The sequence below is a fragment of the Ochotona princeps genome, chromosome 13, assembly GCF_030435755.1.
Source record: "Ochotona princeps isolate mOchPri1 chromosome 13, mOchPri1.hap1, whole genome shotgun sequence".
NCBI classification, from domain to species: domain Eukaryota; kingdom Metazoa; phylum Chordata; class Mammalia; order Lagomorpha; family Ochotonidae; genus Ochotona; species Ochotona princeps.
Genome location: NC_080844.1, coordinates 29,193,986 through 29,214,942, shown reverse-complemented (window position 1 = coordinate 29,214,942; position 20,957 = coordinate 29,193,986). Strand labels below are relative to the sequence as shown.

At 35.1% G+C, this 20,957-nt stretch overlaps 1 protein-coding gene across 1 annotated transcript in view; it reads left to right on the top strand.

Moving 5' to 3' along the window:
* Positions 1-20,957, top strand: part of CTNNA3 (catenin alpha 3) — a 1,173,927-nt gene that overhangs the window by 1,140,981 nt on the left and 11,989 nt on the right. Inside the window, exon 17 of the mRNA XM_058671693.1 lies at positions 2,031-2,165. Within this exon, the coding sequence (XP_058527676.1) occupies positions 2,031-2,165 (135 nt within the window). The remainder of the gene's footprint in view (positions 1-2,030; positions 2,166-20,957) is intronic.

Below are 20,957 nucleotides of genomic sequence, written 5' to 3'. Positions count from 1 at the left end.
TGTTCTCGTCTCCATTCTCACTGTCCGTTACCTCTCCCCCACCTTATCTTCCCCTATTTTACTTTCTCAAGGAATTTACCAATACATTAGATGTTCAAGGTCACAGCAAAGCTTGACAATTACTATAGCACAAATGGTATCAGTTCTCAGAGTTTAATCCTTTTGAGGGGATGTGGAGATGCATTGCCCTTACTTTCTTATCAAAAGCTTGAGACACCCTCGATCCCAAGGAGTCTGTCTCTTCGGCTCTGATTGTCTTTCTGCCCGTCTGTCACGTGCTACTACCCATGCACGTGTCCATGCCTACCTAGAAGACTGACAGTGTTCAACAGAAGAATTGATTTAATTGCTGTCCTTGTGGATTATTTAAGTTTCACTCAGATTCCTGTGTCTTCGTTTGTCTACACCCTCTGGATCTGTGGGACTTTTCCCCTTAACAAGTATATAGGAAAACAATGGGAATCCGTTTTTCAGGGATTGTGTAGCTTAGTTATTAACTGTTGTTGGCCCCCTGTTTCTGGAGCTTCACACACGTGAACTCCGTCAGCTGGGGATCTGGTAGAATGTAGTTGGGGATGATGCTGTCTTCTGGACTGACCATGCACAGACTTCAGCATTTCATTATCCACACATCCATCCTCAACACCTCTCCTCCCCACCACACAGTGTAACCACTACATAGCATTTACTCGGGTAAGGTTTTATATGTAGTCTAGGAGATAATGCAAAGTATAGGGTAGGAAGGGTATTACGGCTGTATGTCAGTTTTTATATAAGGGACTTGAACATTGTTGGATTCTGATATCCACAGGAATCCTGGAACCACTCCCACAAGGCACCTGTGCTGGATAAAAACAGAAGTATATAAACTTTTTATGACTCTTTATTCTATTTTTAAAGTACAGTTTAAGCCATTAGAATTAAAAGCACTTTATAACATTGTAGTGTAATAAAAGTAATATATTTACTGTATATAAATATAAAAAATAAAATCTATTAGGTATCATGTTTGTTGAAGATTCTTATACATTTCTTGGTACTTTAAAACATACAGTTACACAATTTGGAGTTTTGAAGACTGATTTTATTTTTCCTCCAAAAATATTTCCCATATCCTTTGGAACCATTATTTTCCTGAGACTATGTAATGCCACATTATGTAGATATAATTTTATATTTAAATTTTTCAATAACTATCGGGCATTCAGGTCATTTCCAAATTTTTCTATTATAAGTAGTACAGCAATGAATATCTTTACATATAAATCACCATGCACATTTCCACGTTCTTATGAAAATTCATTACAACTGGAACTAATTTAGGGAAGATTTTTTTTTAAAATCTATCATCATTGCATCAGGGAAAGCATAAAGATAAAATCCTATCCAAAGATATTTGCTGTGTTATGATGAAACTCAAAATTGTCCTTTAGGAAGTTCCGAATGGAAGATGCTGTGTAGCACAGGAGGCCGTTGTGGGCAAAGAGAATGAATACATGCCTGAAGCACACGTACTGTCTGCTTCTTGGCTGCCCACAGAGCTACAACTACAGTCAGAAATTACTTCTTAATTTTGTAACAGTTCAAACATTCAGTGCTGAAGCTAATGGGGCATAATATGTTTACTGCAGAATTTTTATGTCCATACAAATAGCGTAAGGCAGACAAAATAAAACTACGGATCCTAAGGAGCATTGTAATAGTAATTCAGGATTAAAGGAATGATTCTATTTTAAATATTTATTTAAACTTACCTAAAGTCTGAAGGCTTGCAATCTTTGTCATAAATTAAAAGGATTACTTTATGTACCTCTTTGTATCTGAAAATTCTTTTAGCATTTCTTTTTCCCTAGCAGGATTAATAAAGGTTGAAAAATGATTTTAATGGGAAAGTGTATCAGGATCTGCATGGACTCAGTCTGAGACGTGAGACTTAATAGAGCTGCTGCATTTTCAGTTACCTGTAGCATAAAGTGATCTGCCCATTATTTATTTTGTTGTTTTCATTCTTATCTTTGATGACTACTTAGTGTCCAGATCCATCCTGCAAACAAGACTTATTGGCCTACTTGGAACAGATTAAATTCTACTCCCACCAGCTGAAAATATGCAGTCAAGTCAAAGCCGAGATCCAGAACCTGGGGGGAGAGCTGATCATGTCTGCCGTGAGTACTTGCCATTGCTTACACTGCCATGGGTGAAAGGTGCGTGAAACAGAGCGGCCACACCCTTTCTCACACCACCACAGGTACTTTTTATCTTGACATTTATTATTAAATCCAATTCCATACTAGTTGGTACCACAGTAAACTTACAGTCATTTGTGTGTGTGTGTGTGTGTGTGTGTGTGAGAGAGAGAGAGAGAGAGAGAGAGAGAATAGGATTTATCCTAAATTTAACAAAATGTCTGTCTTTACCAAAGTTTATAAACTTAAGTCTGTTTTGTTGATTTTGACTCAGTGTGTAAAGGAAGTTGAGTTAGGACAGGGAACATAATTGCTATTTAAGGTTTGTTGGTTGTAGCTGAAAGTAAAAGGAGAAAGTGAAAGGCAGATCCTACATTGGATGGTAGGAAGACTTAATCCCATATGTTTTCAGCATACTTTCATTGATGACATAACGGATTTCTTAGTTATAGCTCATCTTGATTTTAGCACAAGTTGGGCTATGTTGAAAATGTAAGAGAGAATGGTTGCCATATGCAGCTTTTCCCACAGAAATGTATTTTTCAGGGAAGACACCACCAAATCCTTTAGATAAATTCTGCCCAGCACAAACACAATCAGAGTATTATAAAAGTACATGCAATTAAGCCAGCAAGGAACTCTGACAGATTTTGCTTAAAAATTCATGAGAGTTTCAGATTATTTTTATTTACTTAAAGAGATTGAAGAATAAATCAGGTTCTATAAACTACTTGAAATGAAAGTTAATTTGAAGCATTTTCAAACTGTTATAAAATTACTATGGTAGAAATAATGTCTATCTTGTCTATACACCTTTTAATAAGAGTATATCACTTATCTAAATAATATAAACATAATATCAATAATATACATATAGTAAAATTGTATTTAATACTGGATTTAGTTAACTCAGAAAGACAAAGACTTCAGATTGCAGATAAAGTGAACATTCTAGGAATTTAAATCAAATGTGTATAATCACATTATGTACTTATACATTTACAACATCTTGAATCTCCGCATCCTAGTGTTGGATTTTGCTTCAATGAGTTATGGTTTGAAAGAGAATGTAGCTGTAAAAACACAAGGAAAAGATCATCATCAAATATGAAAGAAAGGAATATAATCTTATTTGTATCTTGCCTATCTCTTAATTCCTACAAATAATATTCCAGTTAGATTACTTATTTGGTTATCTTATTTTAGTGTATGTGAAAATCAAATTTAAATAACTACCTTGATGTCATATTAGTAAATGAGAATCCTGAGTTTTCCCAGATTGGGTGGATTGAATGTATGAAGTATGAAAGAGCAGAAGTCAAAAGTGAGTAACTTAGAAATTATTGTTTATATTATATTAATATTATATAAATATATATCTATATATCTAATTGTCTATACAAGTAATTGATAGAGGAAAACTAGTTTCCTTGATATTCACATTTTAGAAAAACAAATACATAATCACAGCCTGTGCAATACTAGTGACTACTGCTTTTCAAAGGAAAATATATTTTAAGAATATTGAACTATCCCATACAAACAGAAATAAGTCTTCAGGTACACATATGCATACACACAGTTACATATCCATCCATATGTATATACAAAACATGCATGATGGGCATATGCAAGTGCTCTTCTGTTTACAATGGGATCATTTACCAATAAATCCATTAACATGTCAAATTACAAAAAACTAAAACACATTTAATGTAAGTCACCTGTAGAATGCTTTTTTAAACTGTCTGAAGCTGAGCTTTGAAAACATAGGTAGATATCCAGCCTTGACATTTCTGCTAAATTATGTCCTTCAAAATATAATCTCCACCAGATGTATAAATGAATTTATATTTCTTCCTATTCAAAGTACTGATTCAAAATTATCAACTATACGTATTTCATATGTATATTAGTCAGGAGTCATTCAAAATTCTTGATTTAGAATTTAAAAGCTGAGTATACAAAATGAGGAATGGCACTGCAAATCCAAAATTATGTGTCATCATTTTGCCACAATTTCCCATTAGTAGGAAAAAAAAACCACTAATAAACAAAAGAGTGTGGTCCCTTTTATATGCTTTGCTACCTTTGGCTTGCAGGCATATCCTAGTAAGCATTAACAATATATTTCATTTATGTATACCAAAACCTGATGATTTAATCTTTCACTAGACATGAATCTTTGTTTTGGTTTTCTTTCTTCTTTAAATAGACAAGGAGATTTAATATTTGCTATTTTTCAGTGATATCTCTTGAAAAGTAACAAGCATGATCCTAAAGCAGAGGAACATTAGCAATTACTGAATTTTGATTTTTAAAATTGCAGCATTTTCCAACCTCACCAAATCATTTGCATGAAACATTGCTTTTGATAAATATAACAGATAAGTAACTTGAGTGAATTGAATGCTTTTCTGGAATGAATGGGAACATTATATTCTTGAACTGGAATATTAGTATTTAAGATAAAGTTTTATTAGTAAGATAAGGAATTTAGTAGCATTATATAATATGCCATTTAATTAAACTTTTCTTTTTGATTAATCTTAAATTTACACTGCTAATATGTATCCTGAGGATGAATGCTTTGGTATGATGAAGCTGAAGTGTGGTTAGTTCCAATCTGCTACTGTGAATTCAGCACCTTGTCTGTGCTATTCAAGGAAGAATATCCAGGAGATGAAAAGGTGACCATATGATGCTTCCTGTAAGAGGCTCAAATACAAACAAAATTAAGAAACCTAAATTATATCTGAATCTACAAATGATTTGGGGACAATGTAATAAACTCCATAGAAACAGTATGTACAAATGCACATCGTTTAACAGGTAAGCAAATAATTGCAGAATTGGCAAGAAAAAGTACTACAGAGGCATGATCTTAATTAATGTGTCCTGATTAATTAATAGAGAACACTTGGGCCTGTTTAGAGGCAGGTGAGACAAAAATAATGCAAGGAAGATATGACAACTAAAGCAAACAGAAATGGGTAAGCTAGAAAATATTATGCAAATAGCAAGTGATCTGATGTGGATGGACCACTTGGGTCCCTTGGCATGTGTGGTATAATAAATTAGATAGAACAGAATCTGGTGAATACCCCAAAATAACCATTTATAAAGTTTTACTTTAGCCCTATGCATAATTGACAGTAACTTAAAAAATGTAAGATGGAGATGAGCATATATCAATTCATGTATTGAACAGTTAATTGCTTCTGACACAGTAGTGATAGATTAGAAAGATGAGGTACTGGGGGACAGAGTCTTTCTTGTGGTTGACAAATTGTGTCTGAACAGATCAAGTGAGAAACGGTGACAAGTTGGAGGCAGGTTACATTGATGAGAAGAAAGAAGAGTGTTACCTATTCAAGAAAAAACATCTGAGGTGGAAGTGTTTAGGGTCACTACGTGTGAATTAGGAAAGAGAATTACTTGAAGGTTTGGGAGTTTGGTAGTTAACAGTGGCATAATTTATCATAAGAGATATAGCATTTAGAAAGAAGGTAAATTGTAGAGTAAGGAAGTTTACTATTAAGTTTGTTGAATTCAGTTGACTAAGGAACATCCAAGGAGAAAGGCCCTAGAGAAGTTGTGTGTATGTTTCCAGAAATAGGAACAGGTATGAAAGAAATTAGGTGATGGATCATTCAGTGCAAGTATGTAGGATATAATTTTTAAAAAGACCTGGTATGTAGATTCAGAAAGATTTTTTTTTCCACCAAGTGAGTATCATGTATTTTCCATCAGACATAGAGACTTGGTTGAGATAGTTTAAACAAATCAGGAATTTACTGTCTCCATAAAGGGAGCTGAGAATGGGCAATCCACAACTGTTAACAGCAGCTGGAGAAAGTCATCAGGGAAGCAGAAACCGTTGTTATTCTGCCTCATTATTCTTGGCTTCTGTCTTTCATTATCAAGGTCAAAACCATGTCTACTGTAGCTTTGGGTATAGCTTTTATAACCCATACAGAAAGAATGAAAAGACTGAAAAGCAAACATCCCTTCCATCTTGTTAAAAGGTCTCCTAAAAAGTCCATTCACACTGTTGTTTTTCGTCCTTGTACTTCATTGTTCAGTACTTAGTCATACAGCTATATCTAACTGTAAGTAATGCTGAAAATTACATATATTGTATTTGGGTACATTACTTCAGCCAGTGTAATAAAACGTGTTTCTGTGAAAAATAGAATAGATATGTATAACAAATAATCATTTATACCAAATTCCTCTGTTTATCATTTTATTTAACACTTCAAAAATATGTGTAATGCATATTATTAAATACTATTCATATATTCCAAAATGTGCACAAAATATGATTATGTTTTAATCCCACTTCCATGAAATTTTGTAAGTACCCTTATATTTTATAATTATCTGAATTTTTAGATGTATATTCTCCCTTAGAGTGTAAAGATTTTAATTGCTCTTGAAAATCCATGATTGTATGATAGCCAATGATCAAAAATAATGTGGACAATGCCAATTTTCCAATTCTTAAAATTGCATGTTGCATTTTGTATTTAGAAAGTATTTTCATATCATTTGCAAAACAGTATCAGCAATATGGTAAAGGTGAAAATAATGTCAATGTGTTGAACATTGAAAAATCTCCAGCAGTTTAGAAGAGGGAGGAGTAGAAGAAACATGAAGATTAGAGCCAACTGAATTACTGAAGCTTCTCTTTGCTTCCTTTTTGTTAATATTTTTAGTGATATGTTTAAACATGGTGTTCACTAATCAATGTCTATGTGAAGAGAAGGAAGCACCCAGAAGAGAATGGATCTCTGAAAAATTAAGATTACATTTGATAGAACAAAATATTAAGCACTTGTGAGGCAATGAATTAGGAGCTTAGCGTTTGGGAAGGAAGAACTCTCTGCCAAGCCAGAGGATAAATGCGTTAAGATACAATCACATTTAAAGACAAATGAAAGGGATGTTTAAATACTATATCACTGATGAAGCCTTTATTTTGATCAAATGAGAGAAGTCACTCTCTTCTAAGACTAAAATTTCAGTGTTCTGTCCAAGCTTCATTTCAGCAATGCAACAAAGATGTCCACATGTCCAACCACTACTCAACATTGCTTAAAGAGGAGACAACCCAAGGAAGCCGTAATGCCTTGAGACACAGAATAAAGATACTGTCGGAGCTGAGCGCTAGGACATTGCCACATCATAGAATCTGTCTCAGCTTAAATTCACCCTGCAGTCAGGAAGGATTGAAACCTTCTGCATTCTATACTGATTCAAATAAAGAGGGGGTTGGTGAACAAAAAGCACAAAGACTAAGTAAACAGAATTGTCTTTAAGTTTCCATAACAACCTTGACATAGGAATGTCCAAACCCAGCAGCAGGAAAAAAAAATCTAATGGTAATAAAATTAAAGTCTGTCTTGAATTTGTGACAATAACCCCCCAAATTCCTCATCAGTTCTTCTAGTATCTTTATGCAGAGTTTTTGGTTGCAAAAAATGTTATGTATTATGAAAGAATGTCTTCCATAGTGAAATCAATATTGTTAGATCCTAGCCAGTGTAAATAAAAAAGAAAACAGAAGAGAAAAGCTATCAAATAATTAAAATGATTTTAAACTCTTAAAATTAGCCTTGTCCAAAGCATCATGCATATAGATCAGCACATTTCTATACTACTTAAAACTGATTAACTATGTAATCACTATGTTTTGTGATTTCCCTTTAATGTGGCTAATTGTGCTCTCTTATCCTGAGGCAGGTGTGCCGACACCACAATTTTCAAAATTAGATAAATAAATGAAATTAATCAGTCAGTAGGGATAGATCAGGAAGATGAAAAATTTGCCACGTTACTGCAACTCAGCTTCAGCAGAAATTGAGGGGCTGTGTCTATTCAATTAGAAAGGAAAGGGAGAAGCAAGAATGTAGGCACTGATCGTAGGAGCCACCAGGGCCCACAGAACATGGGTAATCAAGTTCATACAGAGTAACTTAGTAGGTTAATGTGCTTGCCATAGTAAGGCACTACGGGGATTGGCTAATGAGGTTTCTGAACCAACACTGACCACTTACAGACATCAAGAAAATTGGGAAAATAAAAAAAAGTGAACTGGAAAATCAACTGAAATTTACAGAGAAAAAGGAGAGGGCGAAATATGAAATACAAGAGGGAGAAATAAAATAAATGAAGGAGAGAGGAACCAGGAAAGGGCAAGGAGGAAGAAAAGGAAAAATATGAAAGAGAGCTTTTTGCCAGTACATTAAACTCTGTGAAGTGCAGTTTTTTTTTTTTCTCGCTAATTTCCAATGCTAGATTGAAGGCATATGGATAAAATCAAACCTTGGTAACTTAAAGGATATATTTCAAAAGCACAAGAATGCTTGTGGTGTGGTGTTGGTGTATTACATTATACAGTAAAGTTGATTATGTTCTATCAGTATCAAGGTAGCATAGATGAATTGGACTTTTTGAGAATACCAATTGTATTATGCATCCAGTTATAATAGTATTTGATGGTATCGCTTCTCAACCTTTTGGCTAAGATCAAGTGCAATACTATTTAATGGAACATTGAAAAAATATATGACTATCTGCTGTTTGCCTCAAATTCATCTTAGGAAGAACAAAAGTCAGTGATGCTTTGATACTTTTGTGCCATGGAACAAGTGCTTATTGGCAGAGCCAATATCAGAATCTAGATTCCATTGCCCTCATTGCATTGTTCCTGAAAGTGAGTTGAGCAGTGGGATTATGAAGAGCAGTGGTAGTACCTGCAGGTGGGAGGGTTGCCACACAAATCAAGGGCTGAAAAAATAGTTTTTTTTAAAAAAAAAACAACCTCTTTATTCATTTAGCACACGTAGCAAGTGCAAAAGAATTCTATTTTTGTGAGATACAAGGGAAAAAGAGAACGATGGAGAGAAAAAAGTCAACGTCTGATTGTAGTTTCACCCCCTAATGACGGCCATGGCAACAATAAATCAAGCCAAAACTCACTTTAAACTAAGATTTGGCATGAAAATCACTTTATGGTTCCTTCCAAATCAAAATGTAAATTCCATTGTATCCTTATCTTCCCAATTCATTCCAAACATCCCTGTCAGTAGAAACTATCAAATGATATCATGTAGAAATCATTTTTGTTTTAGTTTGATTTATATTAGTATAACATTGCTACAATTTTCCTTTCATCATTCTGGGAAAATGAGAATGAGAACATGTTTAAGGAGTTGTTTCTAATTACAATCCTAGAAAAGTCAATGCGTTTATATTAAATGGTGCAACATATTATTCAAGATTTCCTCACTGTTTGGACATGACAGTACTGAGAAGTGATCTGTTTTGTAAAACCTGACTCCTTTTTGTTATTAAAGACACAGGCCAGATAAAATATCTGAGTGTGTCAGATATAAGAAAGAAAAAATTAGAAAAAAGGAAGAAAACTTCTGTAAGAATCTATTAAGTTTGCTTTTGGAACAGCTTTCATGTTCTTATTTTTGCATCAAAGGGGTTTCAAATTTTTAAAAAGTAAGATTTTGAAAAAAAATTAAATAGAGAAGACCATTTCCATTCTAGGTAATGGAACTGGCTTACTTGTTTTCAGTGGTTTGAAAATAGGATGAGATTAATTATATCTGTTGTGTGCTGAACAATTGCACAACTTCGAAGCTGAAGGGGAAAGGAGAGGCCGTGAAATTGAGAAAGATGTATTTGACAACTACAGCATGGTGCCAAGCTTGCCATTAGGCAAAGTGCAGAGCTGGATGCGAGCATGCTGATGGACGTGAGCTTACTTGGAGGCCAAGGAGGAAAAGCATAGGCAAGAGAGGGGGGAACGCAGATCGAGAAGTTAAGGAATCTAGAGCATAAAGTCATACTTAAAGTGTGTCTGAAGGCAGGCCCAAGAGAGTCTGGATAGTAGTCATCTCAGCCCATGTCTTCATGAGGGATTTGTGCTTGTTGCATAACATAATGTAATGCTAGTTACAGTCACAGCATCAATGTTCCTGAGAAAGAGAGAGAAAAGGAGTTCTCCCTAGCAAAATCTAATCAGTCCCACGTGTTCCCTCGTGGTTAGCAACATCTGGATGTTACTAACAGCAGGTAGATATCTGACTACTGTGAAGATACATTGAGAAATTCATGAGAACAAAAAAGGATTGAAGACATGCTTATTTCAGCACAGAATGTTTGAAATCAATACATAATTTTTCTATGAAATGTATTTTTCATAAACTTTTTGAAAATCCCATATGCATATTACATCTTTGGATTTTTTTCTGCTTTAATACCAGGTTTCTTATCTTCAGAGTTACTAACATTTGGGGACTGATAAATGTTTGCTGTAGGGAGCTGTCTTGTACATTGTATATCACTTAACAGTGTCCCTGGACTGCATTCACTGTCCTCTGTATGGTCAAGCCAAAAGTTACTTCTGACAAAGATTAATAAGATTTTGGTTTCACTCCAGCTCCTCCCTCATGCTTCTTCATTCCCTCACCTTCCTCTAAAAACAGATTCGTAAACTCATGCACAGATTTCTCTCAGGTTCATTTTAAATGACAACTCAGGAGAAAAACGGGAACATCATTGTGTCCTTTGCTGTCATTGGCTTTGTGCATACTGAAGAGGTTACAGGATAATTACTGAGTTTAGTAAATCTTATTGACACTTTCATATATATTCTCTGATCCCATCAACAGTTCCACAAGTAAATTTGTGGTGTTTTTCTTGATGAGAAAACAAAGCCTTGTAAATGAACTTAACTTTCTAAATGTCACACTGTTAGTGATGGAGTGAAAATGTGAATCCAGGAGGTAGTTCCGGACGACTTAATGTCGTTCTACAGAGCATATATTTGTTCTCATTTTCTTGGCCTAAAACTACAGCACAAAGAGCAATGGACAAAGTCCTGTTCTCCGTGATTCAGTTGGCAATTAAAGTAAATCAAAAAGTAAATATGATTTATAGGGAGTTTTATTTTACAAACAGAAATTGTATTCCATCTGCTTCTAAAAAAATTGCTACAGTTAACAGGATCAATGAATAAAAACTTAGAAGCTAACAATAAAAACAGACTATGAAGAATGCTTAAAATTATGTAAATATTTAGGATAAATCTATTATACTAATTAAGTATATTCAAATTGAAATTAACAAATAATTATATATACATATGTAGCTGTTATAGCTTGAAGCTAGACAATATAATCATTCCTTGAAACAAGACAGAATGTTTTACCAAAATAAATTCAAACTTAGTTGTTTTGTCCACAGTCATCATTACAGTAATTGTTGATGAAAAGTGTCTTAATCCAGGCATCTGTAAAAGACAGAAATGTCCAAGTGAGCATTTGTTATATTGACCTTCAACAAAACATGAAGTTACAGCATTAAATCTCAATTTAGTGAAGCGTTGTCAGCAGGGAGTTGTGATACTATGATCTGCAAATGTTGCTTTCCAGTGACCCGAAGCTCCACAGCAATCAGGTGACAACCCTATGCGTCAAGGGTTTACGCTGTCTCTTTGTAATGTTAGATATTTGAGGAAACTTTCGGTCAAGCCAGAGTCAGGCATTTCACAGCTGGATTCTGTGATAAGATTCTATATTTTGTCTTTTTTATATAGCAGGGATCCATAAACATTGTATACCACTTATGCCGCTTGTAAATAGTGAGCACCCTTGGTATGAGTTTGCATTTGTGGGAGAGGGTGCGGACATGCATGGTATTGTATCTTAGTATTGGTGGCAAAACAGATGTTCATCCTGAAAGTTTTAGGAGCCTCATCTGTACTTTCAACTAGACTCGGAATGCAAATTGTTCCTTATAGAGATGAACTATTTTTTTAGTCTAGCTGAAGGTTCTTGTGTCACATAGTATGAGAAAGAATATCTGTAATGGAAATTAAATGTTAAAGGAAACTTTTCTAGTCAACAACAGTGCATTAGTCAATTTAGGCTAAACTATGCAGTGTTAACAAATAGCTCCCAAATCTAAGGGACTTAAAGCAACAATGTTTTAATTTCAGCTTCCATTTAAGTTTGAAAGGGGCTGATTGGAGCTTTCTCTGCTTTGTTTACTCCAGAACCAGGGTTTATATTATTTCTGGAGTCTCACTATCATCTGTCTGCAAGGAAAGCATAGACTCAAGGGTTGTGAACTGACTGATAATTTTCAGGATGGAAATAAATTAATCGACTTGTCAAAGTGGTAGTGCTTTCGTTCTTAGCTTCTAAGAAAGACAAGCAGAGAGGTGTTTTATTCAAAATTAGACTGTATAAATGTTGAATGTTCAGAATCATTAAATTACCATATAGAGCTTCAGTTACACAGCCATTATGAAAGTGATTTCTGGCAAGGTTAACATTCGCACGGACATTTAAGATGTTGGGTAGAGTAGAAGAGCCAGTATATCGCAGGCATTTTTAAGCACGGTAAAAAAAAATGAACAAAACAAGGATTTTGGAAAAGGGACATCAAAGATATGCAGCAATTTCACTGAAAATTAAAACTAAATAATAATAAAATAAAAGAATTTCCATAGACAAGGAGAGAAAAGACCAATCAATCTGACCTGAAAATGTTAATTAACTTCAAAGGCAAACTATTGTTTTTAATAATAAGTTAGGAAAAAGCTCTTTAGAAGATAGTATAGAATAAACAGAATAGAACCAAATATCAGCTGGCATTTTTGGTGGTTGACACAAACAACATCTTAACCCCATTTTATACACAAAAAGCTAGATTTGAAGAGTTTGAGAATGAGGAAGAAAACACATCTCTTTTTTCTGCCTTCTCCTCCCTCTTTCTCTCACCCGTAATCGGGTCTACTCAGAAACAGTGAACCTTTGGCTGTTGGAAATGAAATCTGGCTGCTTGTTTGCATCAATACTAACAGCACTGTTTTTCTAAACGAGACAAGGCTGGGCACATTCTTGGTCCACATGGGCCAGCACACTCATTCCCTTCCCTTCGGTATTCCGGAGTTTTATACATCTCTTATCTAAGCTGTCAGTTAAATTCTTTCAAGAAACGGGACTTGTGTCAGTCATTAAAGCGAAAATAAAATGAACATGATAGGGTGGGTGTTTGGTATGGTGGTAAAGAATCTGGTTAAGGTGTTGTTTGGGACAACTACCCCCTTATTGGAGTGCCTATGTGGAGGTTTGGATTGGCTCCTGTTCCTAGCTTCCTGCTAATGCACACACCCTGTGAGCCAATAGTGTTGGCCTAGGTTCCTGGAACCCAGCTGGGACACATAGATAGAGTTCCCAGCTTCTGCATTTAGTCTAGCCAACCGTTGTAGGCACCTGAAGAATGAACTTGAGATGGAAGTTCTTTAATTCTGACTCTGCCTCTCTGCTTCTTAAATGACAACATAAAAAGATTAACGTGCTGATGAATGGTGCTGTATTTTGATTATAGACATCACTGTTCATTTATAGCTATGAAAATTTCCAGTTACTCTTCACTGTGTCTCTCCACTCTGTGTTCCCACACTCTGTCTGTCCAGATGTATATCCTGATTATTACTATGCCTTTTGACTTTTGTTTCTTCCGTTTTTTAAAAACAATTACTGGAATATATGAAGCAAACTTCCCTTTTGTACCATTTAATTTAATTAGACCTCTCATCTGAGTTCTTGCTGAATCAATATTTAGTTCCCTGTTTGTATCCCAGGGATAGTGTGAAAACTTCCATACGTTCATTAAATGACTTAATAGTCATGGGTATATGAACTGAAGCCCTTAGCCTGCATTCTGCCTGCACAGTATCCAAAGGAAGCTGCATAGGCTGCTCGCTTTGCTTTCTTCCTTAATTGTGCTCCTGCGTGGTTCTCACAGTAATTTCCTTCTCTGGATGATAACTTATGCTAGAACAGAAGGAAGAGCAATTCTCAGCACTGTCTTACTAATTTTGTTTGTAGAGCTATTTTTCTAATGGAGCAGTTTCAAATAGCCCCATTATACATCTGCTTCTCCACCTGGGAGCATTAGCCATGCCAGGTGCAATACCATGAGCAACATAATTTTTTCCTTATGGCATTAAAGTGCCTAAGAGTATGCTGGGAGTAAAGGGGAGGTGACAAGCAGGACTCCAGAACAACCTGTTTCTTTCTTTGTAGATAGGTCATTGCAAATATTGACACTGTTTGTGGTCTGTATTGAAAAACCTGATTTGAATTCTGAAAAAGCTTGTTTGCTACAAAAAGACTTAAGAATATTTTTGCTCCCTGTCTCCCCACTCCCTACCTATCTAACCCACTATCACTCTCCCTGCCTCTCTTTCTCTCTCTCTCTCTCTCTCTCTCTCTCTCTCTCTCTCCCTCTCTCTCTCCAGTGTCCCCTGCCCTCCCTCTTAGACCCCCCACCCTTTCCCTCTTCCCATCTTTCCCTCCCAGTCTCTCCTCTCTCTCCCTCTCCCTGTCTTTTCTTCCTAGTCTCCTCCTCCCACTCCCCATCTTTCCCTGCTTAGTCTCCTCCACTCTGCTCTTTCCCACTGTCTCTGCCTTCCACTTTTGCTTAAATATAAATATATGGAGTGGGTATTGTGGTGCAGTCAGTAGAATAAGCCACCCGTATGACATGTATCAGAGTGCAGTTGGAGACCTCATTCCTCAGCTTCACATCCAGCTTCTTGTTGATGTGCCTAGGAAGACAGCAGGTAATGGGAGACCCACGTGGAGTTCCTGGCTCAGCATGGGGAGTAAACCAGAGGATGGAAGACCTTTCAATCTCTCTCATTTTTCTCTTTCTGTTACCTTCTTCTGTGTTACTCTCTTCCAACTAAATAAATAAATCTGTTTTAACCAAAGTTTTCTAAGTAAACTAAACTCACTCACATATTTCCATAATGTTTCATTATGCTTCCATTTGCATCAAATAACATCTAGTCTCCCCTCTCAGAGATGTGAAACAGTCATGTTAGGTTCTACCTCATAATATATTATGACTCTACAGTAAATATCAGTCACCAACATATAAAGCACAGAGTAAATTGTATTATGTTGCTACCATTCTGTCACGTCGGAATTGGGTTGGTAAGAGATGAAAATACCTATATTTTGGAGATCACTAATGTTTTAGACTAAACTTTGACTTCAAGTAATCAAATATGAGGTCCAGTTTCAATAATACATGCCAACTTAACAAGTATTATGAAATAATACTGAATAATGCTTTCATATTTCTTCCTGGTAAAATTCAGAATTGTTAGTGTACTTACATCTGGGTTTTACAGTACAGTGAGCATATTTAGAAATGTCTCTCAAGAATTAAGGTAAATATTGAATTCTACAGAATTTAAATAAAATTATATTATAATTGGTTTTTGTTGGGATATTCTACTTTATTAGATGGTAGGTGTTCAGATACATTGATTTGATTAAGGAAGTCTGTTACTCAATTCTGATTTATTTTTCTGTAGCTTCTAGTCACGTTATGTATTGTTATCCTTTTGATACTCATTATCAAATACTTGATGTTCAGGCTTCTTTTACCCATGTTATTTGTTATAAATAATCTTTCTAAAGTAAGTAGAATCCAGTTCAGCAAATAATCAAGCTCTCTATATTCTTGCTTGTGTATTCCATGAAAACTGACATAAGGTAGGAGTTTGAAAATCTAGTGTACTTGTTTAAAAAGTTGATGTGTTCCTATAAAACTTAAAAGATTTACCCCCAAAGAGGCCAACATTAGAGGATACAGTTGACTCAGCGTTGCATTGTGCTAGGATGCCATTAATTCACCAGGGACCCCAAGGAGAGGAGTAAATATTCCAATAGCACTGTATCCCCAGTGTCTCTATTGAATCAAGAGAATGTGGAGTATTGTGTAAATGCAAATAATTTGTATTTACTATGAAACAAAAACACCAGAATTCAAAGTAGGAAATCTAATCACTTATATAATTGGTCAAAATTTAAAGGATCTGTGGGAGCATCTAGAGGAAAAGTAAGTAAGACACCCAAGATGGGGAGCTGGGTGGAGCCTCAAGTGTCATTCAATCCAACCTATTTACTGCACAAAGAAATTTGAGTTCAGAGAAAGCCAGAATTTTCATAGCTAAATTAAACATCAAAGACCTACCTAATCACTTAGGGTAGTACAATTTTATTTCCTGATTTGTACTGATTTCTAATTATAGAAGAGAAGTCAGAGCATGATTCTGAGTGAATCTTGGAGGTCAACTTCATAACACAACTGTGAGGAAGAGGCGCTAATGCCACATCAATGAGTTCTCTGCTTTATAGGTCCCAGGATCTGGAATGAGGCCAATGTAAAAGGTGTGGATAAATTGGCACCACCGTAAAGGTTAAATAAATTCAGGGCCAAGATCCAGGAAGAACATTAGATGAAAGTCTTTGGAAAATCCATAATGAGAAAGGTTATAAATCAGACTTTTTCCTGTCAAGCCTCTACCAATAGCTTAAAGCCTCCAATCACCTTACCACCTACTTAGTTCCAATCAACAGTGTCAAGGTTATAGAGGTGACAAGTCAGTTCTTGACAGGAGTAATATTTTGCATCATCTTTCTGACACAGGAGGAAAATTCCACTAAGATAAGTTGGAATAATTTTGAATTATCTCCCTGGTGCCATTAAGTTAAATACAAACCTAGTTCTGTGTTTTGATTTGAGGTAGCTTATGATACATGTTTACACATCAAAATCAAAAGAAAGAAACAAAACATTGAGGATCCAATCTTAAAGCAGTCAAATACTGCAGGAAACACTATCCACTTAAGTCAAAGGATTATTCACTTTCCAGATTTCTCCCAGGAATAACTATGTTATCTCCAATCAGACATTCCTACTAAGACAGCTTAAGACTATGCTTACATTTAAAAATCACTTGGTAGGTTTTTTTTTTTAAATCAGCAGCTTCGCTCTTTTTAAAATTTCCTCATCCTATCAAGGCAGCATCAGAGTTCATAAACATTTTAATATAATACTGTAAATATGAGTTCACTTTGATTGAACTGTCATTTTTCTGCCACTCCTTCTTTTTGTTATTCTATCATGGCTAACTTCCTTGCATGTAAGCTGTGATTTATCAGAACAACAGAATCAATGAAAATGATACTCATTTAAGAGAATCTCTGAAGGGATTTTTAAAAGAATATATTCACCACTTTAATGTGAGTCAACAACTAAATAAACTTCAATATTGGATTTGTCCTTCATTTTCAATTCGTGTCTTTCCCCAGTGCAGTTCAGAATAAGGAAAGAGTGGTTAAGAGTATTAAGTGCCATAGCAATAGAACGTGGAAGGACGAAGAGTGAACACAAAGACGTAAGTGATGGTGTACTCTAAAGTGAGAGTGTTGGGGAAATCAACCCCAATTTTTGACAAAATTAGTGGGATTATCAAACTGAGGCTTAATCAAGTGTGAATTTAAAAAGCTGTTGAAAGAGAATCAAACCTTAAGGGTACAGTAGTAGCTTGATTGGCATTTTATGCTGTGAGATACCAGTTGAGCTTGGATTGAGGAAAACAGGATGGAAAAATTATATGACATGTTCAACACTTTAAACTTCATTATATGGCTAGTAACACTGCATTGAGATTTATAAAACAGCAAAGGACAGAATTTTAGGAAGATAATAATGGTTGAATTAAAGAAGAGTGGCAACTCTGGAAGATTTAAGGGAGGCAATGTGAATGTTTCATGTGAAGGGAACATTGAATTAATAAATATACAGAAAGTAAAAGAAAGAGGCTTACCTTTAAGAGAAATTCAAGAGAAGGGGTGAACACATTTTGGTTATTATGAGAGAAACAGTGACTGATTTTTAGACTATTGTAATAGCAGTTAAATGTTTATCTATAGTTCTTCCTCTGTGCAAGACGCAAGTAATGGTGTTTAATATACACTGTATGATTCTTTGAAATTTTAGGGAAAATTAAAGACCAATTTTACTTTTGGCATAGAAATGAAATTATGTTTAATATGAGGTCTCAGAAAATTCATATAGAATGCAGATATGAGAAAAGCTTATGGGTAGTTTTTAAAATATCCTTGTATAGAAAGCTTATTTTAATGTTGTGTCAGCTTTATTTAGTAGATATACCTGCTTTTTATATGAGAAAGCTTGAAGCACAGAGAAGTTAAATAAATCATTTAAGATCATTAAATTACTGAGTAGCAACATGGTTTCTAACATAGATGACTTGTTTCCAAAGTCGTCTTGAAAGTTTTTTAAATGCTGTAAAACAATGCCATTCATTTATTTTACCATGGTGCTTCTCTACTAGGAAGAAAGTTTGAATTATATTTGAGTTTCTCACAATACATCTTTGCATAGATTTCAGAATGTAATTGGAAATATGGTAATACAACTCAAATGGGATGTCAGGACCAAAGAAATGTGTGGCATGCTTAGAATGAAGGCTTTGATTTCACTGATATTTCCAACACAGGAGCCACATTACAGTGACAGGGATTCGTGATCGTTAAATGGTATCATAATATACAGATGTAAATATTTATAAAGCTATTTAATAATATCTACATGTGGATACTTTTTGTTATACCAAAGTAACAACTGCAAACATTTCATGGAAATGTTTGGTTTTGTGACTTGTGCTTATCTGAAAGAATCATTTGACTTGAAAGTTTGGGAGTGTATAATACACATCTACATTCTATATTAATACCATACACTGAGTTAATTTAGAGATTTTAAGAATCAGCACTTCATTATTATTATTGAAGTTGGATTTGAACAATAGGAGAAGTCTCTCTCTTCTAAATCTAGTTGTAAATTCTATAACCAAAACTTTATTATTGTTACAACTGGGGAAAAGTCATTTGTCTTCCCTGGTGAATAAGAACTTTGCACAATAAATTGAAAATCCTGCAGCCAAAGATATATTAGGTATCTGGACACAGAAGCAAAACTGGTATTTTTCTTTCCAGGCTGTTGTAAAATCTCATTATCTTAGCTCATGAATGGGCTTTCACAGTCTACCTCCTCATTTGTCAGTGCATTCACTAAGGCTGAGTTGTGGTTTGGTTGTAGTTCACTTTTTGAAAATGTACCTAGACTACTGTATTCAGTGAAGAGCCTTCTGCATAATAGTATATATGACGCCCATTCCCTGATATGTACCGATGGTTTTGTTGTACCAAAAGGACACTATAATTAAAAACCATAAAGTCTATCCCTTGAATTACATTGCACAATTACTAAAGGAAGTTTTCCAGCCATGGAGAGCTTTAAATAGTATTTTTATAATAAAAAACAAATGTACTTTATGATTTTAACTTTAAAGGCAGATAGGGAAAGAGAGATGGTGACAGTGAAACACCTTCCATCCTCTGGATCTTTCCGAGAAAAGTCTATAGGAGCATGGTTAGAATCAGGGTGAGACAGTTTAATCAAGTGGGGACTCTGTCTGGGTTTCCTAGATGAATGTAGAGACAACAGCACTTCACTAGCACCTGCTGCCTCACGGAGTACACCTCAGCAAGAAGCTGGAGCTTGTATCTGACCCTCCCTTAAGGAGGCTTTTCTCTAATCCTTTGATGCAACCATTCTGCCAGTATTTCATTCTTCCTTTTTTAATACATCTGCACCTTGTACTTTTCTCTTATGAAATTATTACACAGAATCCCAATGTTATAATAGTTGATCTATACCAATAATCATTGTTTCTGATGAAATAACAGAGAATGTATGTTCAAAACCTGGATCTGAGAGACGGAAATGGAATCAAATGGTGAGGTGTGATGACAGAGGTAAAATAGCCTGTGATTCAGGTTATGGAGGCAGGATGAACTAGTTACATGTGAACAGTGCTAAGCTGAGTAATCATGCTGAAGATATGAAGGAGGAGTTAGGAAACAGACACAGCTCTGTGAGTACCCACAAGTACAGAATGTCTGCATGTTGTTCAACACGGGTGGTGTGTCAGGAAAATAATACTTCAGAGAAATACTTGCAGGCAAAATTCCAGGCAAAATGTGGAAAACCAACTTAGGGACAGATGACTTCATTTTCATCAGAACTTGGGTTAGATGATAATGGAGAAATGGTGATGGGATTTGAAAAGTTGAATGTTTTTCAATGAAAGTAACAAAACAGTATCAGTGACTTAAATAATAATTGGGAGTCTAGCTTGTGGTGGTCATCGGTTGAATAATGCCATCATTAAATGGATCCTTTTTATTTTTTGTTAAAAATAATTATACATACTTAGTGTCTGCAATGTGACATTTTAATATGTATTTAAATGTATACAGATCAATCAAGGGTAATCACCATTTCCCTTTTGATGTTGTTTTGTAATTGCAGACTTGGAATTTCTTTCTTCTATTTGTTAATTTAGTACACACTGGGTGATGGTGAAATATAATCTTACCCTGTGATCTGTAACTAAGAACTTATTTCTTCAATACCTGCTATCCAGCTCTCTGCCTTACTCCTCTTCCTAGCCCCTAGTAATCACCATTCTGCATTCTGCTTGGGGTTTTTATAACTTCTGCCTATGAAGGAGGACACGCAATGTTTATCTCTCTGTGTTCTGCTTATTTCACTTAACACAGTGTCCTCCACTTCCCTCCATTTTGCTGCCAATGGCAAGATTTCAGGTTTCTTTTGGTTGAATAATACCACAATATGTATGTCTATCTACCACATTTGCTTTAAGATTTATGTTACTTATTTGAAAGCAGAGCTAGGACAAGAGAGAATTTTTCCAGATATCAGCCCTCTTTTTTCTTTGTGACTACTGTGTCATTACCATATTTTGGGAACTTTTGGACCTAATGA